The following is a 27,002-nucleotide window of genomic DNA, read 5'->3' on the forward strand; positions in this document are numbered from 1 at the left end:
CGAGACTTTTCACAAAAAGCTCCTTGTTACTGGGGACTTGAAGCTAAGGTCCCAGTCAGTCGATGAAACCACTGAGTTAATCAGGTAATTAGGTGACAGCCGCTGTGGGGACCGAACTGCCCTGAACACATCACCCTCAGCTCCGAAGAGTCCCAGTCCCCAGAAAGGTGGGCTGTGAGCCAAGTGCGTGGAGCCGACAAGGCCACTCCGGGGCAGGAAGCTGGAAACCCCTTAGATGCCTGTTCCCCACCCCACAGCCGAGGGGACAAGAGACCCAGCCAGGGCCTCCAAGGGTGCCATGCCAGCAGATGCCAGCCCTGCAGTTCACCTGCAAGCACACCCAGCTCTTACTTACTGATGCCCTCTGGGTGCTCAGGGCCAGAGCTGTAGGGAGAGGAAGACGGCCAGGGCGCCAGGACTCCTGAGCCTCTTTTCTCTGGGAGGAGGGAATTCCCCAGCCTTGACTCCTCAGCTCTGACTAGGGCTGGTGTCAGAGATGCGAGGAAAGGACGCACGTGAGGCTGGGAAGAGGGTGTGGCTCACAGTCACCCCTCGGCTGGCATCCTGCATGAGAGCTCTGAGGGACCGAAACTTGAAAAGTAGGCCTCAAAGAAGACAAGTCGGGAGAGGAGCCGAATCCCAGCCTGGAGCCCCGTGCTTCAGCTACAGCCTTTGAAGACACTGCCTTCCCTGCCTTCCCTCCCTCTCCTGGGGCAGGTAGAAGATCCCCCGCTCCCTCCTGTCATCTGGGTGGGAGTTGGCCAGTGGCTCAAGGAGCAAGGCTCCAGAAGAGGACGGGTGAGCTACAGATGTGTTCTCTCTTTGAACGTGGAGACGGTCCTGAACTCGGGGTTGTTGGCGACTTGCTGTCTCAAAGATGCTAACCCCAACCCTAACCTTCCCTAGTCTTCGCCTCCAGCAGAGCCAGTCTGAGGCCATGTGACGACAGATGGACCCAGGCAAAAATACAAGCTGAAATGTCATCTGTTCTTCCACTGGGGTGAGAGGAAAAGTCATCAACCTGCTTCTTCGCTCAGGCACTCAGAGTGTTAAATCAGGGCACACGGAAACTCCCAGTGGGCTCCAAGGTCGGAAACAGCAGCTCAGGGTCCAACTTGAGCCAAGTCCAACCTCTCCTCAGTTCACCTGGTAAACAACCAATGGAGTGTCTTCCCGGGAGCTCTGCCTGAGCTCGTGGGGAGACGAGCTGGGGTTAGGGGCACTGCAGGCTGTGAAGTTCTGAGTCAATGGGGTGCTAAGTCCCTCATCCACAGAGAAAGTCCTGCACGCAGGGGTTCCCCACAGGTGACTCTGTGTCCGTGAGTTCATCCAGTGCCATGGTTTGCACACAGGACGCGGTGCTCCTCTCACAGCCCACAGCGGTGCGTGTTCTCTGTGGGTCGTGCTTCCCGTTCTGGCACCCACAGTGTGGGCCCCACCAGAACAGAGGTCTCGTCTGCTCGTCCAGTCAGAGCCCAGGGTGTGCTGGCAAACAGGTCTTTGGGAGGGGGAGACATCATCAGCCCATTTCTGTGGTGTAAACGCTCCCACTATGGCTGGGGCACAGTCAGCCAGCACGAGCCACAGGCATGCCCACGTGGAGCGTGTGGCCAACAGATGTTTGAGAACCCAGGAATGCATGGTACCTTCTGTGCAGAGTGTATTTGATTCCTTGGAACATAATCTTTGTTCGATTTTACTCTAAGCATCACTTGTCAGCAATGAAGAATTGGTGAAGAAATTGCTGTTGGAACACGAGACGTCAACATGTTTTCCCCGAGTCTCTCCATTAAAAAGATCAAGGGTCTTACTCTTACCAAGCATGTAGGTTAGACCTCAAGGCTAGTGACGAGGGTGTCAAAATCCAAATGCTCACAGAACCCCTCACTTAGGCTGGACAGGTCCTCTCAGAACGTTTCAAAACAAACAAATCTATTCGAGAGTCATTTTTTCTTCCGCTGTTTCAAATCTACAAGAGAGCACCCAGCCATTTGTATTTGCCTTTTCAACTTCCTCCACACTCCATCTGTTACCAAAAAGCCTGGAGTTTCCTCTACTCCTGTGTCCTCGCCTGGGACTGTCCTCCATCTTTGTCTCCACCGTGTCCCCGGGCGACGGCCACGTGGCACCTCCTCTTCCCTTTTCTCGGGGCCCCTCTGAGCATCTCGCCATTGCACTCACTGCTTCCTCAGCAGGCTGGCCAAGCAGACAGTGTGCTTTGGGGGACTGTGTTCTGGGGAGCACCCAGTGGGCTGCTGAGGACACCTGACCGGAAGTGCTGGCACACGATCTGGTTTGGCTGAGGTTCCATCCCACCCCTCCCACCTGTTACCCAGGGCGGGGCTTCCAGCAGGTAGCACATGTGATTCAGCGCCTTAGAGGAGGGTTAACCCCTGAGTCTCAGTTTCCGCACTTCACAAACAGGATAATAACATCACAAGGCAGTGCTTCCATGACCTTCCCAGAGATCAAGACTGTGATGTGTGACTGGCGCAGAGCCTGGGGCTTGCAGCACCCCAACTCCCTCCCATAGCCCTGCCCCGTTCATCTCCAAGTTATGGGGCCTCAAGCAGAGGAGGGACACTGTCTTCCCGTCCCACCTCTGCAAAAGGTTTACAAAGTGAACTCTGCAGTCCTCTCGTTTTCCTGATTGGCATCCACTCTTCAATGGTTTGCTGGACAATAAGATGCTCCCTGCCCTGGGAATCTGTATCCCTAAGAAGCAGGAAGAAAACGGTCACAGAGCTCAGCCAGCCAGGTCGTCAGCACACAGAACTGCTGTTTGCATCCCGAGCCAATGGAGGACTCGGGACGTAGGAGACCCCCTTCTCTCATCTCATTCCCAAGCTGGGCCTCCAACCATCTGACACAGAAGCTCTCGTGAGAGTCCGCTAAGAGAGCGGCTCGTCTTTGGTTTGGGGGACCCAGCGACAGTCCAGGTCCTCTCGGTGACCAGGTGTGAGCACATCCGTGTCCTCGCCATGATGCTGGGACACCACATGATGGGGGCAGGACAGAGGTGAGAACGGACAGAGATGGGGCCAAGACAGCTGGACACGTGGCCAGGAGAAAGGCAGTCTCCTTAGGGAAAGCAGGGGCTCACCGGGGTGTTCGGTCAATCCAGGAAGACCCCGTTTGGGACATTTAGGGTCTCTCCAGGGTCACAGGCACAGAGACGATGCTTGGTGCTAACAGGAAGACGTCCTTACCTGAGGTCTGCAGCTGTGGTCTCGGGGGGTCCTGGGAAAAAGAGAGAAACAGGGAAAACATGTGAGAATTGTGATTTTAAAGACTCATTGCCCTAACAGCATAAACTAAGTTAAACGGCCGAGAGGTTTGCCAAGGACAAGTGGAGGCAATCTCAGTGAGACCTGAGCAGTTTTCCCAGGGCCCTCACCCTTTCCTGACCTCCCAGAGAGTCCTCCAAGGTCAACAGAGTGAGCTGCTCCCTCCAGCCCGGTGCTCGCCCCAGAAGCTCCCCTGAGCAGTGCTGCAGAGCGGGACGGATGCTCCACCTCACACAGGCTCTCTGGGACCTCAGGGCCAGGGATGGCATCTCTTTCTCTAATTGCGGATAGAAGTCAGTTTTTGGCAAGAAACACAAACCACCAGATCAAGCTAGACAGAGAAGAGAACAACTGGACCAAGTGGCTGGTCCTTCAGTGGTGGCTGCAAAGGTGCACGGGGCTCTGACCAAGGCAGGAACACCTGAGATGCTTGGGCACAAGAGGAAGCTCCCACACAGATCAGGGAGGTAAGTCTGGCCAGGGGCTGGGGCTCAGATCCTAGCAGAGTGAGCAAGGCCTTGGCCCCCTCTCCTCCCACTGCACTTCCAGTTCAACCCAACAACCTCCTATTCCCCATCAGCACCAAGACTGATCTCCTGGGAAGAAAGGGGCTGCTGGTGGAAGGCTGGTGGCCTCTCATTTCCAAACAATGGTCTCATAACTGAGCCTTGCTACTCCCGCCGTGGAGCTGAGTCTGCCTCTACATTTCTGCCCTCAAGGCAGGTTCATCCGGGCCAAAGGCCCCTCAGCAGCCCTCTGAGATGCCAGCTTCAAAGCGCAGCAGCCTGAGGATGAACGAGGCTGAAGAGGCCTGAGGTCCCCAGGCGTCTCTGCACACGTGTGGTTACGGGTTTGTGCTCCCGAGGAAGACCGCGGAGGAAAGTGGCATTTACGGCCCTGGAGGAGGTAAGGGCAGCACTCACCTCGCAGGGCCTTGGATCGCGTGCGAGCTCGCTTGTCTTCATTTTCTAAGCTCATCTGCAAGCAAAAAGCCATGAGGTTAACCAGAAAAGCCAGCCAGTGCCTCTGGAGTGTAGAGCCGTCAGGAACGGTCTGTCCATTTTCTGGCTCAAGCTGTGACAGCAAAGGTGATAACAACAAGGATGGGCTCACAAGACAGGAAAGGCCTGGGGCCAGGAGCAGCAGGTGGGAGGGTGTGGAGAAAGGACCTTCTACGAGACTTGGAAGTGTCCCATCAGTATGTCGCCGCCCTTGGCAAGGAGGGTACAGTGCACCGTGCCCTCCCACTGCCCCCGGATTTGCACCTGCCACCAAGTGCTGAGACGTGGGCCCTGCTCCACTGAAGCCTGATGAGTGTCCGTGTTTTATCCACGAGGGTCTCCTGGCCCGACACAGAGCAGCACCCACTGCTCACCTGGCCAGGCAGGTGCCAAGGCACCAGGGCAGGTCGCTCACCACAGACACGGCCACCAGCGGCAGTGCCGGGTCATCCAATGGCTTCTGACCCCAACGTGTCCCTAGAGCACAGCTTCCCATCGGCCTTTTCTTCCCACCACAGCAGAGGCTTTAATGCCCCTCATGCACCAGGGTCACTCCGTGAGAAACAGGCAACCTGGGGCGGCCCCAGCCCATATGTTCTCTGGGCCTCAAGGGCCTGGCTGCCTTGCCTGAGCCCATCGATGTCCCTCCCCACCTGTGATCCCTGAATCTGACCAGCCTCCATGGGGACGCTGCCCACGGCATTGTCCTGCGAGGGAGTCATGGGGGAGCCCCCAGGAGGGTGACAATCACAGAAAGGACATGCCGGGGGAGCGAGGGGGGCGAGGGTCACCCACAGAATCCTCGTCCTGTGTCACCCATGACAAATCTGGGCAGGCAGGTAAGTCCCACCCACTCCATGCTATGCAAAACGTCCTTCCCAGGGAGCCGCGCCAGGCCAGGGAGGGCACCTCTAGCTGGACAGGGGATGCTCCATCCCAGGAGGCCCAAGAGGAGAGTGCTGGGCTCCACCACCATCACCTGTGGTCAGGAAGTGGAGGCAGCAAATCCACACCTCCTGTCCCAGGTCACAGATACCAGAGCTGCCAGGGCTCTATGCGTGAGGCATCAAAGGGAAAGCAGGGGAGTGGAAAGAAATAGCAGAAGAAAGGAAGGGAGGCAGCAGGAGGGGGGCTCAGAAGCCCCCACGTCTTAAATGGGGCTTTAGTTCCTGAAAGCCAGCAAGAGACCAATGTCTACAGAACCACCTGGGAAGGAAGAAAAAGGAATTCCCCCAATTAGTAAGACGAAATTTGCAAATTGAACCTCCCCCATGCAGCAGCACTGACATACGATGACGTATGTGATTTGTTAAGGAAGAAAAATCAAAACCTGGGTAATTTATGCAACCTGTGGACTCCGGGCTGTGGAGCACAGTGCTGGGGGCCGTGTGTTTATTACCGCCTTCCAATAGAACAGAAGACAGTTACTACAATTTCTATTTTTAAAGCAGAGGTTCCCCATGGACCAATGGCTCACGTTGAAAGTGAAGAGAGGAGCAGGTGTCACAGGGACTTCATTACATTTATGAGCCTTCAAATGTCGTCTGCGCGGAGCCCCTGCGCAATGCCTCCGATGCAGGACGCACAATGGAGCTGATGTGTCTGATTGCGCGGTGCCTGCACTCAGCTGAAATGCAATCTACGGCCTTTTTTTTTTTTTGCCAGTTTTCCCAAGGATATTGGCAAGCATTCTGCTGGGTTAAAGCGTGCCTTGGCAATTTGGATTTCCTGCAGATAAATTATTCAAAGAGCAGAGAATAGAGAGACTGCAGGGATGTGTAATGGGTGCTGCTTGAAAACTGTGAGCTCCCATTGATGAAGCTGACGGCTCTGCCTCTGCTTCTGCCAAGCACCATCTGCAGTTTATCTGCAGCGACTGGTCAATAAGCGAGAAGTTCTCTTAGGTGCACGTAGCTTTGATTTTTAAAGGGAAAAAAATTGACCTACCAAAGAAAAAAAAATACAGGCTCTTTAATATGAGAATGAATCCGTAAGAGCTGGGTGACTTGGGACACTGATTTCTGAGCTGTTTGAAATCAGCAGTGCCGGCTGACACGAAAGCATCTGGGCTAGGCCATGACAAAACCAGCACTGCCTGATTTACATTATTTTTCTTTTCGAAAGAACTCAAAGCACTTCAGAGGTGGATTCTCTGCTCTCCTCCTGCAGCAAGATCAGCACCCTGATGTGGTAGATGGAGAGCGGGTGCTGGGGGTGGCCCTGTGCCCAGCACCACCCACGCTCACCTTGGCGATCACTGGGCGGCAGCCCCCCAGACCTTCTGCCCCCACCACACAATGACAGCTGGGCCCCAAAGGGCAGCTCAATGATGCAAAGAAAATTAAACACTTCTCAATTTTTCATTGATTTTTAAAACACACTTCACTTGTTCCAAACACAAACCAACCAGGTCCCTTTTTTTGTGCAACCCACAAATAACCCAGTGCCCTCTCCCCTTGAGGGTGAAAAGGTCCCTTTGCTGAGACAGAATGACCCCATTACCCACTCTCACTGCTGGGCCGGCAATCTCCCTCAAGAACGCCTGCTCTGTTTCTCCAATGCCAACTTCATTCTGCCACTGCGAGCTTGTCTTAGGCTGTAATTAATATTTCAATAGTTCTGCCTTCAGTAGGAAAACCATGAAAACTATGGGGAGGAGAATAATTCATAAATGCAAATACGTTGTATACTGCCAAATTAACCCGAGAGAACTGTCTCCTTGTCCATCCATTTAACTTGCTTTCTTAGTGCCATATAAAAGCTGTCTCCTCAAAAGTGTGTTTTTGCTTTGTTCTGTTTTATATTTCTTTTTAGTTAAGTCAGGATTAACCATGTAAGCTCTTTTGAAAATAGACATAGTTCTGGCCAGGCGCGGTAGCTCACGCCTGTAATCCCAGCACTTTGGGAGGCCGAGGCAGGCAGATCACTTGAGGTCAGGAGTTCATGACCAGCCTGGACAACAGGGTGAAACCCTGTGTCTACTAAAAATACAAAAATTAGTTGGGTGTGGTGGCGCATGCCTGTAATCCCACCTACTCAGGAGGCTGAGGCAGAAGGATCACTTGAACCTGGGAGGCGGAGGTTGCAGTGAGCCAAGATTGCACCACTGCACTCCAGCCTGGGCGACAGAGTGAGGCTCCGTCTCAAAAAAAGAAAAAAAAAGTATATATATATATATACACACACACACATAGTTCTCACCGTGACGTGCGACGAAGACCAGCCCCTTTTCCAGACTCATCTGCATGCTGGCCTTGCTAAAACAGAGTGCCCTGAGTTGGGTGTTTACAAACTCAGGAACCAAAACAAGCAAATGCAGTTAGCAGTCTTGAAACCTGCAGAGGAATCTGGACTCTTAGGCTGCAGCTGTGACAAATACACTCAGAGCCCAGAAACAGGGCTGGGCGTGGTGGCTCACGCCTGTAATCCCAGCACGTCGGGAGGTCGAGGCAGGCATGGTGAAACCTGACTGCACTAAAAATACAAAAATTAGCCAGGTATGGTGGCAGCCACCTGTAATCCCAGCTACCTGGGAGGCTGAGGCAGGAGAATTGCCTGAACCCACGAGGCAAAGGTTGAGGTAAGCCGAGATTGCACCACTGCACTCCAGCCTGGGTGACAGAGCAAGACTCCGTCTCAAAAAAAATAAAAAATGAAAAGAACCCAGAAACAGAGCCAGTAACAAACCACTCATGTCTAACCTCTAAGGGGAAGTGGTAGACTCAGCTTCCAAAGATGTCAGGGTTGGATATTTTCCATGAAGCCCAACAGGCTTTGTGCCAACTTCCACATTTGCCCCCAGAGGCTGTGCCTCCTGCTCCATTCTGGGCCCCAGCTCAGGGACACCCATTTCTCCTCGCTCACTCATTCACTCTCTCTCTGTCTCTCTCTGCCTCTTTCATTCCTTTTCCATGCTTCTCCCCAGGCCAGGCCCTGAGAGCTGAACAGCTTCCTCCCTCAACCCCCACAACATCCCTTCTGCACCAATGGCCCAGGGCCGGTCAAAGGACAGAATCCTGGCTGAAGCCTGGCCCCAGCAGGAGGGTGTCCTGGCCCTGAGGGGCACCAGCCTGGCATCCCAAGGTCTGTACATCACTCCAGGGTGGCAGGGAGTGCTCGGGGAGAGCTCAAGAAACAGGGAGCTCTGCTAAGGCTTGAGAGCCAGGTAGGGATGGGGAGGGTGGATGGATCAGTGACCTGCGGACATTTGGGTGGGGGGCACTCCAGAGGTAGAGCCGGGAGCTTTCTTGGGTGGCCAACACCCTGCCTCTTCCCACCTCCTCTCAGTCTCCACCCTGTGCCTGTTTGTTTCCCTCACAGTCCTCATCTCAATCTGAAATGAGCTCGTTCATTCATGGTTGTAAGGTCATTGTCTCTCCTCCAGAGAGCTGCTTAGTGCATGTCATTTAAGGATGGGTGGATGGACAGGTGGATGAATGAATAAATGGGGACAGTCAGAAACATCTCTGAACTCCTGGGGCTGGGGTGTGTGGAGAGCCGTGGTCAGAGGGCTGCACACAGGCCATATGTGGGAACCCTGAGCTGGGGGGTTCCGGGCGTTCTGACACCACAGGGGCCATTCACCCAGCCCTGGACCAGAGCAGGAGACACGACAGTGTTTCATTTTCTTTAAAATGTGTTCTGACAGCCAGAAAATCTGGAGAATTAGGATGGACTGACAACTATTCTTTAAAAATCCACAAAATTACAAAGTTATAGTGTCTCGGTGGGACGGTTGGGCCTCTTGCATAATGGTTTTCCTCCCGGAGACCCATCTGCTGAGTCCCAGGGGACCATAGGCAGCCCTTTCCCAGGAGGAAGGGGCCAATGAAGACTTCAGGGTGAGGAGGTGGCCAGAAACTGACTATCACCCACCCTGCCTGGCTCCAACAGTGCCTCACACACATTCAGTCACTTCTCTGCAGTGAGGGGAGGGGAGAAAGACAGAGCCATGGTCTGGCCTGTTTTCTTCTCTCACTTAGGTACTGAGGGCAGCATCAACTTCCCTGTCACTGCTGTGAAGCCATTAGGGCAGAGAGCATCGTGGAAGACCACGTTCCCACTCAACAATCTAAGAGCAGCATTCAAGCATTTGTCTTGCTCCCCTCCCGAGTATCCCAGGAGGATCACCTGCTGCGTCCACGGCCCTTCCCTTCCTTTTCTTTGGAGCATGGACCTGCCCGCCAGCTCAGCCCACAGAACAGGTATAGAAAGTCGGTGAGCTGGGCACACATCCTGCTTTCCACTCTCTAGATCTCTGAGGCTAAACCATATGCCCTCACCCCTGCACCCCACTGGCAGCCATCACAGTACCCCTGGTTCCTTGCAGAGATAGTTCTGTCCCCACATTGGGTGATTCCTGTTGCGTGTCTGAAATTCTGAAATTCTCCTGACAAATTCAGCAGAATAGACCAGCCTCCTCCTTGGAATACAGAAAGGACACCTCCATGGGGCATTATTTAACACATGTCTGAGAAGGGGTTCTCTTGACAGCTCTAAGCATGGGATACTGGCTCACTTCACTCCCAAATCAAAAATTAGAGCTACATAATGGATACCCTGATGAAGCAGCCATATCTGCATCCGTCTGTTAAAAACTCCAGCATAAATGGAATTTATACCCATCCAGGGTAGAATCCAACAACATCAAGTGAGGCAAGCCAGAAGGGCCATACCCAGTGGCAGTTCCTTCCCTTGCAGGAGCCTCTATCCAGTAGTCCTTGCCAGAGGCACCCCCTGCCCTGGGTGGCAGGAAGAAGGGTTGGCTGAATGGCTATGCAACTGATCTTTTCCTTGATTCCATATCTCTACAGTCGTCCACTGAATAATTTGCAAGAAGGGGGTTGAGGAGCTACCATCAGTGCCTGCACACCCCACTGACACGCCACCACCTGACTTTTCTGGCAGCCCCTTCCAACCGGTCCTGAGCTGTCCACATGCCTGGTGCTGAACTCAGAGGCATGCCACAGGCTGTCACAGTCCCCTGCACAGGGTTTGTGTGTTCACTGCCCTCCCATGCTGGCTCCTCACCTCACCCGTCTCCTGTCCTAAGCCAGCCTCTGGAAGGCTGACCCTGATGCTGCTATGGCTGTGTGACATTCTCGCACTGTGACCACGGCTCATCCCCTGTACTGCCACCCTCTTCAGCCTCCTTAGTCAGGAGATTCCACCTGCACCTGCCCCACTGTCCTCTATCTAGGCAGTCGACCCTTTCTCATCCTCTCACCTTCTCTGGCACACTTTACATCTTAGCTTCTCTATTCAGAGCAGTAACTCAGGCCCTATCTGCAAGAAATGAAGGGAAATAAGGAAATGACCCTCAGACAGAGAGATGAAAGAGCTGGTGATGCCACAAGAATCTGGGCACGGGCCCCTGGCTTTGTTCACAGAAGCAGCACTTTGAACAGCCGTGGGTTGTCCATGTAGGTGCCAAACTCTCTGAGTTTGTCATGCCTGGGCCAGGGGGAGACAAAAATCTTCTTACCCACCCCTGGCATGGCACCAGACATTTGCAGATAACACTGCATGCAGAGCCCCTGGCCTCAAATCAAGTAACTCTCATGCTCACATGATCTCAGGCCAGTACAGCTCTATGTGAATCCTCAGGGTTTGGGGTGGGGCAAGGGGAATGAGGCCAAAAACTGAATGACCAAGATAAATAATATTTTAATTCAATATTTAGAAACATCAACATGATGCAAAAAACCATGATAAACAAGATATCAAAACTTTAAATCAAGACAGGATCAATATTACTGACTCCTCCTTGTGCCTCAGGCTCCAGTGTGGATCAGCAGAGCACTGATAATCCTGTGGGAGCCAAAACACAGCAGAGGCGCTTAACGAGGCATCTATAACAGACCCATTAAAATGTACATTCTCGTCACCAGATTCAAAAGAAAAAGGTTGGGCTTTGAGAGTAAAATACAAGCACCGCCAAATGAAGTTCCCACCGCAACTGCATAGCCCTCCTTGCCTACACCCTGCGCCATCACCGTCTTGAGCTGTGCCCTGAGTCACAGCTGGATCCTTGCTGGAAAGCATCTCCATGCGAAAAAAAGAGAGGTCAGAAACTGGTATCTGGGAAGGCTTCACCCTAAGCCTGTTGTCAGCCTCCACGTCCAGCTGTGAGGGTCACCTGACCCTGGGACCTGGCTTCACCCAGAGAGTATTGGTGCGAAGTTCTAGAATTAGAGGGTTGGTGGTGGAGAACAGTGGCTGTAAGCACATGTGATATCACAGTTTGGGAGTGTCCCCAAGGGGAGATCTTATATCCTGGGAAGGTACAAGAAGGGCATGCACCATCTGCCTCCCCTTAGGAAGATCGAAATAAAACAAGGCCAACAGACTTCATAAGTTCCTGCCAGCAATCTCTGCTGTCAGATCCTGTAGGGATTCTCAGCCTGCCCAGGTAAAAGCAGGGTGAACAGGGAACAGTTGCTCAGGCACAACACAGAGCCCAGATGTGATCATACCTCAAAGCAGGGAAGTGAGACTCTGGGGTCACGTTTTCATTTTGGTGGTTTTTTTTTTTTTTTTTTTTTTTTTTTTTTTGAGACGGAGTCTCGCCCTGTCGCCCAGGCTGGAGTGCAGTGGCCAGATCTCAGCTCACTGCAAGCTCCGCCTCCCGGGTTTACGCCATTCTCCTGCCTCAGCCTCCCGAGTAGCTGGGACTACAGACGCCCGCCACCATGCCCAGCTAGTTTTTTGTATTTTTTAGTAGAGACGGGGTTTCACCGTGTTCGCCAGGATGGTCTCGATCTCCTGACCTCGTGATCTGCCCGTCTCGGCCTCCCAAAGTGCTGGGATTACAGGCTTGAGCCACCGCGCCTGGCCCATTTTGGTGGTTTTTGTTTGCTTGCTTGCTTGCTTGCTTGTTTTTTGAGATGGAGTCTTGCTCTGTCACCCAGGCTGGAGTGCAGTGGCACAATCTTGGGTCACTGCAACCTCTGCCTCCCAGGTTCAAGCGATTCTCCTGCCTCAGCCTCTCGAGTAGCTGGAACTACAGCCCGGCTAATTTTTGTATTTTTAGTAAAGACGGGGTTTCACCATGTTGGCTGGGCTGGTCTGGAACTCTTGACCTCAAGTGATTCACCTGCCTCAGCCTCCCAAAGTGCTGGGATTACAGGTGTGAGCCACCGCGCCCGGCCTGGGGTCACATTTTAGTTTTGATCTACTCAGAGTCGCCGTTTTTCTTCCCTTAATTCTAAAGTGACCAGAGCATTGCTGATCCTAGTCCCCATTTTCCCTTCGCCTAACCTGGACTCTGGTGAGGATCAGACCCAAAGTCGTCTCCACGCTTCACGCCTGCAGCCAACGAGAGGCTTTCTGCAGGCAGCCACGGGGTGGGGCCCCAGGACAGGGGCTGCCCTCTCACGCCTCACCTTGCAGTGTCTGCCAAGAAGGTGTCTTGAGGTCCTGCAGCTGCTGGCCTTGCCTCCGTGTGTCCACCTCTGATTCAGCAGCTCACCCTGGAACTCATTTTCTGAGGGTTTGAAAAGCACAAGATCAGAAAAGGAAAGCTTGGTGGGTGCCAGCCATGCTGGCTCAAGGGGAGAAAGTGAGAAACTTGGGGCACTTTTTTAAACATCATATATTCAACCCCCATTTCCTGGAAGCCACCGGAAAAACAGACAAGGTCATGGCTCCGCGGCCGTTTCAGGGACAAGAGACAACTTCTCTCTGACTCGGGAGCCTCCTCGGAGTCTTCCAGCACCTACAGTCCTCTGCACCGTTGTCCTAGCTCTGGTGCCGTTTCATGGAACATGCCTTGGGTGGGTGTTGGTTCCCACTGACAACCACGCCCACCAAAGATTGCTGGGACAAGGCAGCTGAAACCCACCTTGAGAAAAGTTGGCATTTCACCAACCTTGAAAATGAGCTGACTAATGAGTAATTATTCGCCTTACAACCAGATCCTTCTTCCCCTCAAAAGAATGCACAGTACATATGCATTTGAAAAAGAAGATTGCTTTGCACGACTTCTCTGGAGCCCATTGATTGAAGAAAGTGAGATCCACCCATGGTCTCCAATCAGCTTTGCCTCCTGCAGGATCCCAGGGGCCTCAGCATGCTCTTTGCCCTGGTTTCCAGCATCTTTTCTCACCCTGTGTTTCTGCCTCTCTCCAGGGCAATGCCTCCAGTTAATATTTAATTCCTCAATAAATTCCCACGTCTAAGCAGAGGCTGAATGCATCAGCTGGACATGACAAAGAAATGCATTGTGTACCTATTCCCTGCACGTCACTCCCCGTTTCCATGACAACCTGCTTTCTACATAACTGCAGCATTTCAAAGGAAGGTCATTAAGTAACCAACAATAAAAACAGGAAATGAATATCCTTGCATTCTGCTCTGGCTTCGCCTTGGAAGTGAGTTTGGATTCTGCCGAAGGCACACTATTCCCACCCATTTTCTCTCTTTTCCTCGTGTTTTTGAGGTGCATCCCCAAACAATTTTTCTCTAGGATTCTGGCCACTCCTGGCCCCAGGCAGCCCTGTGGCTGTGGCCTCAGCATCCTCTTCTTATCTGGAAATGCTTCTGTCCCAGTAAAGGGCTTCGATTACCTTCCGGAGCAGAAACACAGAGGAAAGCCGGTTTGGCCGTCAAGGAAAACCACTCAGATTCGGCACCTTCTCCGTGCACCTACTCTGTGCCTCCCCTCACTGAGCTGTAAGTCAGTCGCTGAGATGACAGGGCTCCCACCGCATGCTCCGGTGCCTGGACTAGTGAGGAGGGAGCCGCGGGAGTTTCCCCATAGCCCAAGACCTCTAGGCCCCCTGGGTTCCATCTGCCACTGGTCATCTGCACTGAGCCAGTGTGAGGTGCCTCTAACTGGGACCCAGCCTGCCCACCAGGTAATCCAGTTCTCAACTCTGTGACAGGGATGTGGGGTATCGGGAGGAAAAACACCCGTCAGTGAACCAACAAGAATCATGCCAGCGGGGAGAGTGCTTCACACTTTGAAGACGGGGCATGGGGTTCTCCGTGTCTCTTTTTTTATGGTGACAACAAAAGCTGAGAGACAAGGCCCCGAAGTGCACAGGGCTCACTTTCCAAGTATCTGTCCCAGGAGACAAGACGCTGCAGAAACCTGCTCACTGGGCTGATTGGCTCAAGCAGAATTTCTTGTTACCGTTACGTATGTAAACATGCAAGACAACCGGGGCCCGTCTGGCTGACAGCTGGAGGGAAGGACACAAGGTCTGTGTGTTCCAGAGGAGACGCTGCCTCTCCCCAGTGCGACTCCCCTGAGTTCCGCTCTGAGTCTCTCCCGCTTCTCAGAGAAGCCACATGGACATGAACTGCAAGAGTCTCTGCAAAGGGACCTCCAGTTTTGTTTGATTGGAGATAACCAGCTCACTGGGCTTCTCCACCCACACACACCCATGGGAGTCTGGAAATAAAGCCCTGGAATTCTTCATTGCCCACACGCTTATACTCCTGTCCCTAGGTCAGTCAGCCCTGGGCTCTGAAGTCCTGACCCCTGAGGCCCCACATCTACTTAGGCAAAGCACTAGGATCCCGGGGATCAACTGCTGCTCCAAAGAGCCACTCCTGCCTCCCTGAGGCAGCAAAGCCGCCGAGCTTCTCTGGGCAAAAGAGCAGAATGGCACCTGGTGAAACCCCTGGGATACAGAGCACACAAGTAATCAAAGTACATACCCCCAAGCTTAGAACCTCCTTTATGAGGATTCGAGGACCCGGCTCAACCTTGACATGATTTAGCCTCCCTTTTCCAGGAAATGTCTTGGCAGCAAACAACAATCACTACTAGAAGCCCAGTAAGGTTTGCCAGTTCTTCTCCTGTGGCCCTCTTGTCCCCCACTGGGGCCTGTGTGTGGCCAAGCCCTGCCCCATGGGCTCAGTAGGCTCCACCCCAGACAAAGCTCTCCTGTCTGCTCTTACACAATCGGCATCCCTGGCAGCACATTAAGCCCCCATGCACCAAAACAACATCCAGGGCCACGTGCTGAGGAAAACTCGCCACAGAAATGTGGAGGGTTCCACAGAGATGCCCCTTCCTTCTAGGAGTCACGCTGCTCCATGGACACTCTGTGGTGGGAACAGGGACAAGGGTCCCCAGAGCTCACACAGGGCACTGCCGCCAACTCAGGCCTGACCCGCAGGTCCCTACCCTCTCTGAGACTTAAGTTCTTCACCCATAAAGTGAGAGGGAAAGAATTATCTGGAGATGGAGAGACACACATGGACGAGCCTGGAAGTGAACCCAAGAGGACGTCAGCACCGCTGCCATCACTGTGGACTTTCTCGTCGGGAATCTGAAGTGAAGTGGAGGTTTTCAACCAGACGAGCCTGTTTTCTTGGGTTATTAAGTTTCTCGTGAGTTAATCTGAATCCCTGCTCATCGATGCAAATGGGAAACGGAACTTCAGAGACTGCAACACCCGGAGCACGGCACCCAGAGGGCAGCACTGGCTGGGACCCCTCTCTGGGGACCCGACATCTTTGCACCTGGAGTCCTGCCTGCTCAAGGTCACCCCATATCTGTCCCCACAGTGGCCCCAGACTCACTTGTGTGGAGCTCCGGTGGGCAGAAAAACCCAGTAAACAAACGGGGCCTGCTCCGCTGAGACCGACGCACATGGGTCCAGAGGAGAGGGAACCGCCCCTCATTGGCCGGAGACTCCAACACACTCCAGGGAGATGTGCAGAGCTGAGCTGCAGCCCCTGTCTGTCCCTCTCCTAACGAAGCCCTCTTTTTCCAACTCAGCATCACTGCAAACTGGAGACCAGCCTGACCCAGGCCCCAAACGGACATTTCCACTGAAAGCCAGTACTCTGTTGGGTTCTTCCCAGGCAGTGCTGCTGGCCTACCCCAAGGTTTCCTCCTGTCGTCATGGCAAGGAGAGCCCCCTTGTCCCAGAGCTAACACCCCAGCTGCCCGGTGACCCACTGCCAGCACACACTTCCTCCTGGCACGCACAGCCCCACGGGGGACCCCACACGGGTGACCATGGTTCTTTCATGCTGGCTGGGTGGCCTGGAATCTGGCCTGAACCCACTGCCTCCATGGTGTATCCCCTGGGCCTCTGGGTGGGAATCCCTGTGGCGGTTAGCTCTGATCCACTCCAGCCCTGGCAACCCGACCCCCTTCCACTGTGCAAAGCCTCCGCACTCTGAAAACAAGAACAAAACAACAGGCAGGCCGAGGGAGAGGCCAGCTGGTAAGTGTGGAAAGCCAAATGTTTTGGTCTTCACTCGGTTTTGCATCTCCGGTGACTCGGGCTGCCTTTGGGGCCAGGAGCTTTACTGCCCGCCCCTCAGTATGCAAGGAGGCGAAGGGTAGTCGCTTGAGAGGAGCCCACACCTCCATCCTCTCATGCACCCCTCAGCCCTCCTCCAGCTCCAGCAAAGGAGGTGGGGTCTTGCCTCTCTGCTGAGCCAGCTTGTCCCTCTGGACTTTATTCCACCTCCTTCCCACTGTCAGTTAAAGTTCCCAGGAAGATCAACTCTTCCCTCCATTCTTCTGGAATACTGAAACACTCTTTCCAACTCTTCAACAGGCTTGAGGCATCCATGTTTAAAAACAGTCTCTCTTGACCGCACGTCCCGGCCCGGCCCCCTCTCCATCTCCTCCTGCTTCATAACTACACACCTTGCTGACTCTTCCTCACTCCCCAGCACAGCTGGCCTCCACCCACATCTCTACTGAAACAACAGGCGGCTTCATGTTCACAGGGCATGTGAGGGCCCATACGTATCACCGCAGTGCGTGTCTGTCCGTCCTTCTGTGGCAAACACTCACCCCCAACGTGTCGGTCACCTGTACCGGCGCCTCCCGGCCACCCCATGTCAGACGCCCTCTCCTTTTTGCTTCCTCTCTGCCCACAATATCTGCTTCTCACGGGACTTGGGGTTTTCCGCTTCCCCTCTTCAGTCATCAGCTCCTAAGCCAGAACCTTGAGGGTCATCCTTGGCCCCAAATCCTGCCAAAGTTATTTTCTAAATCTCACCAGAATCTGACCACTTCTGACCTCTCCAGCTGTGTTGTTTTGTTCTGTTTGCAAAAACTGACAAACTCATTCTAAAATTCATATGGCAATTCAAGAAATGTAGACTAGCCAAAACAATTTTGAAAAAGAGAAAAGTTGGAAGACATACTTCCCAATTTCCAGACTTACTACAAAGCTGCAGTAATCAAGGCAATGTGCTACCAGCGTGAGGACGGGCATGTAGGTAAGTGGGACAGAATTGAGTCCAGAAATAACCCCCTCTACTGATGATCAATGGATTTTTGACAATGGCACAAAAACAATTTAATGGGAAAAAACCAGTCTTTTCAACAAATGCACTAGGACAACTAGATATCAAAAAAAAAAAAAAAAAAGAAGTTGGAACCCTCTCAAAAATTAACTCACACTGGATCACATATCTAAATGTAAGAACCTAAACTCTTAGAAAACACAGGGGTAAATCCTTCTGACTTTGGGTTAAGCAATGGTTTCTTAGCTATGACAACAAAACTACAAGCCATTAAAGAAAAAAAGTAATATATTGGACTTCAACAAGGTTCAAAACTTTTGTAGTTAAAATAACACTGATGGCCAGGCTCGGTGGCTCACGCCTGTAATCCAAATACTTTGGGAGGCCGAAGCAGGCAGATCGCTTAAGGTCAGGAATTCAAGACCAGCCTGGCCAACATGGTAAAGCCCCATCTCCACTGAAAATGCAAAATTAACCGGGCGTGGTGGCGGCGCCTGTAGTCCCAGCTACTTGGGAGGCTGAGGCAGGAGAATCACTTGAATCTGGGAGGCGGAGGTTGCAGTGAGCCAATATTATGCCACTGCACTCCTGCCTGGGTAACAGAGTGAGACTCTGTCTCAAAACTAACTAACTGGCCAGGCGCAGTGGCTCAAGCCTGTAATCCCAGCACTTTGGGAGGCCGAGACGGGCAGATCAGGAGGTCAGGAGATCGAGACCATCCTGGCTAACACGGTGAAACCCCGTCTCTACTAAAAATATACAAAAAACTAGCCGGGCGAGGTGGCAGGCGTCTGTAGTCCCAGCTACTCAGGAGGCTGAGGCAGGAGAATGGTGTAAACCCGGGAGGCAGAGCTTGCAGTGAGCTGAGATCTGGCCACTGCACTCCAGCCTGGGTGACAGAGCGAGACTCTGTCTCAAAAAAAAAAAAAAAAAAACTAACTAACTAACTAACTAACTAAATAAATAAATAAATAACACTGTCAATAAGGTGAAAAGACAACCCAAAGACTGGGAGAAAATATTTGCAAATCATGTATCTGATAAAGAGCTTGTATTCGGAATAAAGAACTCTGATAACTCATAATAGGATTAATAACCCAATTTTAAAATGAGCAGAGGATTTGAATAGACATTTCTCCAAAGATAACATGGAATGGCCAATAAGCACATGAAGAGATGCCCAACAGCTAGTAATCCAGGAAATGCAAATCAAAACCACACTCAGATACCATTGCACTAAAATGACTGTAATTTTAAAGATAAACAGATAGTAACAAGTGTTGGCGAGAACCCTCATAGAATGCTGATGGGAATGTAAAATAGCACAATCGCTTGGAAGATGGCACAGCAGTTACTCAAAATGTTAAATATAGAGTTATATGACTCAGGAATTCCACTCTAGATATTTGCCCAAAAGAAATAAAAACATATGTCCACATAAAGGCTTGTACACAAGTATTTATAGCAGCTTTACTCCTACTAGCCAAAAAGTGGAAAAACCCAAATGTCCATCAACTGCTGACTGGGTGATACGAAATACGGTGGCACTGTCTTTGGCAACAAAAAGGAAGGAAATTGCTTATACTCGCAATGATGTGGGTGAATCTCAGAAACGTCGTGTTCGGTGAAAGAGGCCAGGGACAAGAGACCACGTACTGAACAATTCCATATTTATGAAATGTCCAGAACAGGCAAATTCATAGACAGAGAAAGTAGACTCGTGGTTGCCTAGGACTGGTGGAGGAGAAAATGGAGAATGACTGTGAATGGGCATGGGGTTTCTTTCTGGGGTGATCAAAACAGCCTAAAACTGAGCTGTGACGATAGATGCACAACCCTATGCATATGCTAAAACCGTTGAGTTGTATACTTTTAATAGGTGAATTCTGTGATGTGCAAATTACATTCCAATAAAGCTGTTTTTAAACAGTGCCATGTGGATGGTCAGTGAGACACTCAAGGGACTCTCGCTTAGGGCAGGAGGTCCCAGCAAGTCCCCCTTGGTTCTCCAGACGGGGTTCTGTGAGCCTGTGTCCTGGGCCAGCCTCTGGACCACTGCGCCTCAACCCCAAGCTGGACCACCTTGGATACCTGTCACTCCTCGCTCCTGGGTCCAGGGATACAGCAGGAGAATGGGTCATGCGAGCGACATGAGACAGGCCATGGAGGTCAGAGTGAGAGCTGTTGGGTCTACTTCACCCTCCCACTCCCCAGAGCAGTCAGCGCTGTATTCGTTCAATGAGGCCAAAGGCAGGCGACCTGCCTCTGTGCAGCCAGGAGGCGTCGTGACCGTGTGACTCAAGCTCACCTCCCACCTTGGCCAGCGCTGTCAGGATGTGTCAGCAGCTATCCATGCAGCTGAGCCGATGGCCAGGGCCGATCCCACCTGGTAGCTAACCCAGCAGCAACAGCCCCCCGTTCTGCCTGTGCGTGCGCGTTGGCTGGGCCTGCCACGTCCTGGGACACTGTGGCTGCTCCAGCTGCCACGTCCCCGGAGAGGGCAGGCCTTCGTAGCTTTCATCATACCTCATGCAGAGGAAACTGAAAAGAAGCTGGGCCCCGGGTCGAGTATAAACTTACATATTGCCATTCGAAAGCAAAAAAAAAACAAACAAAACCACCTTTTTCCTACTTCTCCTCTCAATTCCCCATTTATCCCCTTCTTGCTGCTACTTGGGTTTAAATTAAAGCCTTGCAAGGCAGCAAGAAAAGGGTTAGAATAAAACTTTAGAAACAATTTAAGGCCCTCACGAAACCAAGCACAGGTCACAGTAGACTCCTGGGGGACCACAGCCCAGGATTCCGCTCTCTAGACCCAAAGAGCCTCTGACACCCCTGAGGTCCAGGCTGCACCCCCTCAAAGAGCCTCTGACACCCAAGGTGACACCCCGAGGTCCAGGTTGCACCCCCAGACATGGGGAGGTAAGGCCCCAGGAGGCAAACAGACTCACATCCATGTCACATGGCTCCTGGAGGAGGCAGCAGAAGAACTAGGTCCAGCATCTGTCTCTCAGAGTTCGAAGCGAGGTCCCCGCCCCAGTCTGAGGACTGCCAGGGTGCTCAAACACAGCTGTTCCTGGACCTTTCCTGGCCTGCGGGAGGAACCTGCACCGGGTGAGCAAATCAATGTCTCAGGAGGCTCCTTCAGGGTCCCTCGACCAACAGTGTGGGCAGTGGTTAGAGCAGGAACAAGCTCTAACACATGTGGACAGCGCAGATATGGCCCAGCCCAGACAGTGACAGGAGGACTTGTTTGGGAAGGTTTCATACCATTGTGTCTATCTGCCCCAACTTGGAAATAAATTGTAAAACCAAGATGGAAAATTCAATAGAAGACTTGGGAGATAGTCAAAGAAATATACTAGAAAAGAGAACAAAAGGACAAAGAGATAGGAGAGACAGAGGAAACACTGAGTGAGGTCTGACACCCGATTTGGGAGTTCCAGAAAGAAATAATTAAGAAAATGGGAAGGAAAAGCATAAGTTAAAAAAAAAAAATTCCCCAGAACTAAAGGAAATTATATTTTTAGATTAAAAGGCCCATTAAGTGCCCATAACAGTGAATAAAAAAGACCCACATCCAACCAAGCCCAGCACTATAAAATTTTAAAACACCAGGAATAGAAAAGACACCCTAAAAGCTTTCAAAGGGGGAAAAAGTCACAAATGAAACAATAACTAGAATAGGATCGCATTGCTTAGGAGCAGTGGGATGTTCACAGACAGCAGAGAAAGCCTCTTCCCGATTTTAAGGGCGTTGACATTCAACTTCAGGGCATACCCTCTATGCCCAGACAAAACACTGATCGCGGGAAGTAGCGGATAAAAAAAATCCAGATACGCACAGTCTCAAAAACTGCGCATTGAACACTGAGTAAGGGGAGTGAGGCCAGGGCGGTGCCTGCGGCAGGAGTGGTGATCATTATCTACAAGAAAAACAAACCACAAAATCTTGTATGAGATATAACACTGGTAAATACTGCTTGGTCCAGCAGTGAAACGTTGAAGATAACGAAAGATAATGCTCAGTGCCACAAAGGAAGCTAGTTCTGGGGCCAAAGGGAGGCCAACCAGCCCATTATACTTGGGATCGTCCTGTCCCACACCTCATGAACCCCACAGTCCTGGGCAACCGACCAGTGAGGCTCCCTAGCACCAGAGCCCTTCCAGGGGAGAAGGTGTCCCCACCAAGGCCTAAAACAGAGCGTGGGGCTGTCCTGTGGAGAGCCAGAGGTTTGGCCTGCAGAGAGGGGCCCAGTAAGGGGTCAGCACGTGTGTGGGGTGAGGAGGGCGCTGGTGTGGGGAAAGAGGTGGATCAAGGAAGTAAACATATTGAAGATAATGGAAACCAGCTTTCTCACTGTTGGAAGAGCAAGTTATGCCTGTGGAAAGGCAGAACTTCAGAGCGAACCCTGTGTGGGAACTGGAATCAGAGGTGATCAATGCGAACTTGTGTTTTTCAATATACATCGATAGATGGAGAAGTAAATACAGACCTAGGTGAAAAAGGGTGTGTGTGTAGCTGTGTGTGTAACTGTGTGTAACATGTAACTGTGCATGAAGCATGTGTGTGTAACTGTGTGTGGCGTGTGTGTAATTGTGTCTAGCATGTGTGTAACTGTGTGTAGCATGTGTGTAGCATGTATGTGCATAGCTGTGTGTGTAGTGTGTAGCATGTGTGTAACTGTGTAGCGTGTGTGTAGCGTGTGTGTAGTGTTGTGTGGCATGTGTAACTGTGTGTCTAGCATGTGTGTGTAACTGTGTGTCTAGCATGTGTGTGTAACTGTGTGTGTGGCGTGTGTGTAACTGTGTGTGTGGCATGTGTGCACAACTGTATAGCATTGTGTAACTGTGTGTAGCGTGTGTGTAGCATGTATGTAACTGTGTGTAGTGTGTGCGTGTAGCACGTGTGTGTAACTGTGTGTGGCGTGTGTGTAACTGTGTGTAGCATGTATGTGTGTGTACACACATGCGTCTTCCCAGCCGTGTCCACTAGAGGCACAACACCCAGGTCTCAGGCTAAGCACCATTTTCTAATAAAAGGAACCCGAGTTCCAGGCCCCAAGCAAGAAAGGCAAGAACAAGGAAGGACAGTGGGGCTGAACTGAGGCTATGGAAGCCTCTGTACTGGTCAATCAGGGACAATCTGAGCATCACAAGAAGGCTTTAGCCCGTGGGATAAAACAGGAAATAATGAGTCTATAGAGACATTCATCAAAATCAAGTGATGGTTTGTTGAGGATGGAGATATTTCCAGAGTTTCAAAGTACCTTCCCCCCAGATATTTATGAATTGCAAAGGGAAAATGACTGGCATTTCCCTCTGGCATAGAGGTGCCGGGATGCCCCAGCGAATCCAGTGACCAAGTCAACATTATTAGTTCAGGGACAAGTGAGCGTCAGGCGAAGGGAGACCCTCCCACTCGGGTGTCCCTGCATCACCCAAGTCCAACCACAGGCAACACTGGACACACCACGCTGAAGGGCATTCCACCAAATGACGGCTCAGCACCCTTCCAAAAGCATGAGGTCGTGAGAGATAGGGACTGAAACGACTTCGGACGAACGAGACGCCAGGACCACGCACAGCACGCGGTTCCTAACCCACTCCCGAATGGGTCTGAGGACCAGGTGGCTGTGAGGGCGGGGCTGGAGCAGGGGAGGGCGGCCTCTCTGTTGGAAACACCCACCCCCATGTCCTGGTGATGGCCTCACATCAGCAACACGCCCTCAACCGCTCAGGAGAAACAGCTGGGCCCGTCACCTGAAACATTTCTGTGGCTTTGAGATTGTTTCAAAATGTATTTTTGAAAATAATGAGGATGGGGGATTGCGATTTAAGTAACCAGTGGTCAGTGGAGGCCTCTGTGAGAAGAGAAGCTGGGACCAAGGAGGATCCTGAGATGCCTCGTCCGGGCAGGACGCTCCACCTCCCTCTGTCCCAGGACTGCTGCTGGAAGACCCTAAAGTCCGTGATGTACTCGGCCTGCTTCCGAAGCTGGCTGGACAGGTGCCGGCCCCAGCCCCACCCAGTTTCTCTCGGGGATGGCCGGCTCTGTTCCTGGGGGCCTCCGGGAAAGCCCAGGGGACCAGGCACCTGGGAAAGTCTGACAAGCTTGGAAATTTCCATAAAGAAGGTGGAACCCATGCCCTAGAAACGACGGGTCCTATGGGGCTGAGAGGAAGGCGGAACAGGACTCCCTCAGCCCACACTGGACCCCCCGCGTTTGCCCCAGCCCCCAGTCTTTCCCAGCAGCGGCTCCAAAACAGCCCCACTAGCTCCGGAGAGGGTGCCCTCGTCCCCGCCCCCGGTGCCTCTTCCACTCCACACGCTGGAGGGCCACAGCTGCAGGGGCTTCTGCTACGGGGCAGGAAACACAAATGGGACCAAGGGGGAAATGAGGGCAAGTTTTGCTCTTTTTCTTTCCTTTTTTTTAATCTCTGGAATCCAGAGAGAAGTGAAATGAAGACTTGCTGAGTGGCGCAAAGGCAGACCAGCTTTTGCTGAGTTTAGGTGAAAATGAGAGAAGGGAGAGGTGGGGGCAGGGAGCTGGCAGTTCTATAGCTTTGCACATTTCTCTCATTATTTTGCTTCTAAATCAGCCTCGCTGGTACTTTCTCTATTCAATAAAAGCCAAATGCAAGCCATGTCCTCTAATCTCTCCAACAGCAGCTCACTGCTGAGAAAATAATACAGATGTAACTTCCAGCATCACACACTTTCTTTTCCATTTATATGCAAATAGTGACCTTTCACCCAGGCTGTCTCAAAGAAGTGTTTCCTTAAAAATGCAAATAGCATGTTGCAGGCAGTTACTGTGACTGAGTGTTTCTTATATTATTATCATTATTTCTTTTAACCTTACCAACGCTGTAAAAACAACAGCTAAACTGCTCTGCAGTAATAATGACTTTCCAACCAAATCACAGGACGGGCTCTCCAGGCGGCCTGTCATCCCCGGCTGCCAACAGGGGAGGAGTGTGCCCAGCCCGGGGCAGGCAGTGTGCTGGGAGGGACACCAACAGTGTCACATCCATCCCTCCCAGGGGTGCCTGGGAGAGCCGTTCAGCCGTGTGACCAGGCCTCACACCCAGGCCGGGTGCCCGGAACCCAGGCGGCACCAAGCAAACCACTCCACGCTGCTCCATGCAGACACACGCAGGATTTTCCTTCTGGGGCAAGAACATCCTCAGCTCCAAGTGGGGTTCAACCCTGTGACCCCAGTCCAGCACATTCGCCCCACACCCAGGACAAGGAACCCAGAGGGGGGACCTCCAGAAATAGGTGGCTCGCAAGAGCCCACCCAGGGCAACAGGAACGATGCTACAGGAGGAGAAGCCAGGGAGTGGGGAAAGGACACAACTACAGGCACTGGGGTAAGGGGCTCCCTCCTGCTCCCCTGACCATCTCTCCTGACTAGGCCAGGCCACAGGCTGGGGAGAAGCCCACAAAAGACACCCAGTCTATCAGCCGCACCTGCCCACCAGCCCACCTCTGTCTGTGGCTGCTGCCTCCAAGGGCTGCTCGAGGCCTGACCCTCCCATGGTGCTCAGGAGGGGAGGGAAGGGGGAGAACACAGAGAAAACAAAGGCAGTAAGAAGGGGCTGCGATGGAAACAGGCCTGGTCCAACAGGTATTCCAGATGCAAGATAAGAATTAAGAGGGTATGAGGCCAGGCATGGTGGCTCAAGCCTGTAATCCTAACACTTTGGGAGGCCAAGGCGGGTGGATCACTCGAGGGCAAGAGTTAAAGACCAGCCTGGCCAACATGGTGAAACCCCATCTCCACTAAAGATACAAAAATTAGCCAGGTGTGGTGGCACAAGCCTGTAATCTCAGCTACTTGGAGGCTAAGGCAGGAGAATTGCTGAACCCGGGAGGCGGAGGTTGCAGGGAGCCAAGATCACGCCACTGCCCTCCAGCCTGGGCAACAGGGTGAGACTCCATCTTTAAGAAAAAAAGAAAAAGAGGGTATGGCCAGAGCCAGTAGGGCTGGGTTGGCCTCGCAGGATCAAGAGGTCCCACTCTGGAATTCTGCTCCAGCATTTTCGTTCCTCTGTCCCAGAAATTTTTCTTAGAACCCTACAGCTTTCCAGCCCAAAAAGAGAAGAAACTGCCATCTCCTTCTTCCTTAAACCCACATTTCACTGAGGCCTTACTCCCACGAGGACGGGCATCCCACATTCCCTTTCGGGTCTGCCCACACCCTGGCTCATCCCCAGTTCAGAAAGGAGAGGGCTCGAGGGAAGCTCCAGGCCTTCACAACAGTTCTGTTTTCCTCCTCTAACCCCAGGCTCTGTCTGCAGGGCTCCTGCCCACATTCCTGTTTGGGTCGGGTGAGCCCAGGCCGCTGCTCTCTGGTGGCCTCAACTGCAGCCCCAGCTCCGGGCTCAGAGCAGCCCTTCTGCTGCTTTTCAGGCTTAGAAAAATTATGGGGGGCGAGGGGATGTGTATGCTCATTTCCCAGCCTGGATGGACAGTGGTCAGTAAACGACGCCAACACAGAACACATCTGGGGAAAACACACACTTTACAGACACCAGAGGCTGCCTGGGCTCTGAGTGACTGGGCAGGAAGTGGGTGGCCAGCAGGAGGGGCTGGCAGGGGAGAACTCACCAGGTCCAGGAGGTCCCAAGGCCATCAGAGGGCTCTCCAGGAAGAGGAATTGGACTCTAACTCTTAGATCAAAGTGGGTTTGGGTTCCTCCAGATGCCAGAGGCGTAGGGAGTCAGCCAAGCACAAAGGCTCAGACCCTGGGGATGAAGGCAGCTCCACATCCAGTAGCAGGTTCTGACTTAGAAGCTGCATCTGCGATTTGCAGCCAGACAAGCCCAGGTCGCCAGGTGGATGACGCTCCACAGGGAACCACAGGGAAGGGGTGTAGGGCCCAGAGTCCTGAAGCTGATCCCCGGGATGGGCTCCAGGCAGCCTCCTAGGGACGGCTTCCCTGAATGCCACTCGGCAACAGAGCCACTTTGTCTTTACTGTCTGGCTGATGCACCTGGGAAGTCGACTCCCTACTTACAGGACTTACCGCTAGATAAGGGAAGGCAGCAAGCTCACAGCACCTCATAACTTGTAAAAATTGGGCAAATTTAGCCGGGCACCGTGGCTCACGCCTGTGACACCAGCACTTTGGGAGGCTGAGGCGGGCAGATCACCTGAGGTGAGGAGTTCGAGACCAGCCCGGTCAACATGGCAAAACCCCATCTCTACTAAAAAAAAAAAAAAAATACAAAAATTAGCCAGGTGTGGTGGCACACACCTGCAGTCCCAGCTACTCGGGAGGCTGAGGTAGACAGAATTGCCTTGAACCTGGAGGCAGAGGTTGCAGCCGAGATGGCGCCACTGCACTCCAGCCTGGGCGACAGAGCAAGACGCCATCTCAAAAAAAAAAAAAAAAAAAAATTGGGCCAATTTGTCTATGTGTGTCATGGGGAGGGAACAAACACCTCACAGCCAACCACTTTGATGCGTTGGTGACATG

The 27,002-nt window shown here is 52.4% G+C and overlaps 1 protein-coding gene across 7 annotated transcripts in view; it reads right to left on the bottom strand.

The window, feature by feature from the left end:
• Positions 1–27,002, bottom strand: part of LOC105470457 (myelin transcription factor 1) — a 112,868-nt gene that overhangs the window by 42,718 nt on the left and 43,148 nt on the right. For 6 of the 7 annotated variants that reach the window (XM_071078986.1, XM_011722439.3, XM_011722433.3 and 3 more), the window contains 3 exons: positions 12,673–12,773; positions 4,211–4,265; positions 3,210–3,240 (listed from right to left, as the gene is read on the bottom strand). In XM_071078986.1, the coding sequence (XP_070935087.1) occupies positions 3,210–3,240; positions 4,211–4,265 (86 nt within the window). In that variant the 5' untranslated portion in view covers positions 12,673–12,773. Of the gene's footprint in view, positions 1–3,103; positions 3,241–4,210; positions 4,266–12,672; positions 12,774–27,002 lie in introns of those variants that run through there. The other variant, XM_011722438.2, reaches the window with a different exon arrangement.

Source organism: Macaca nemestrina, chromosome 15, assembly GCF_043159975.1.
Source record: "Macaca nemestrina isolate mMacNem1 chromosome 15, mMacNem.hap1, whole genome shotgun sequence".
In the NCBI taxonomy this organism is placed as follows: domain Eukaryota; kingdom Metazoa; phylum Chordata; class Mammalia; order Primates; family Cercopithecidae; genus Macaca; species Macaca nemestrina.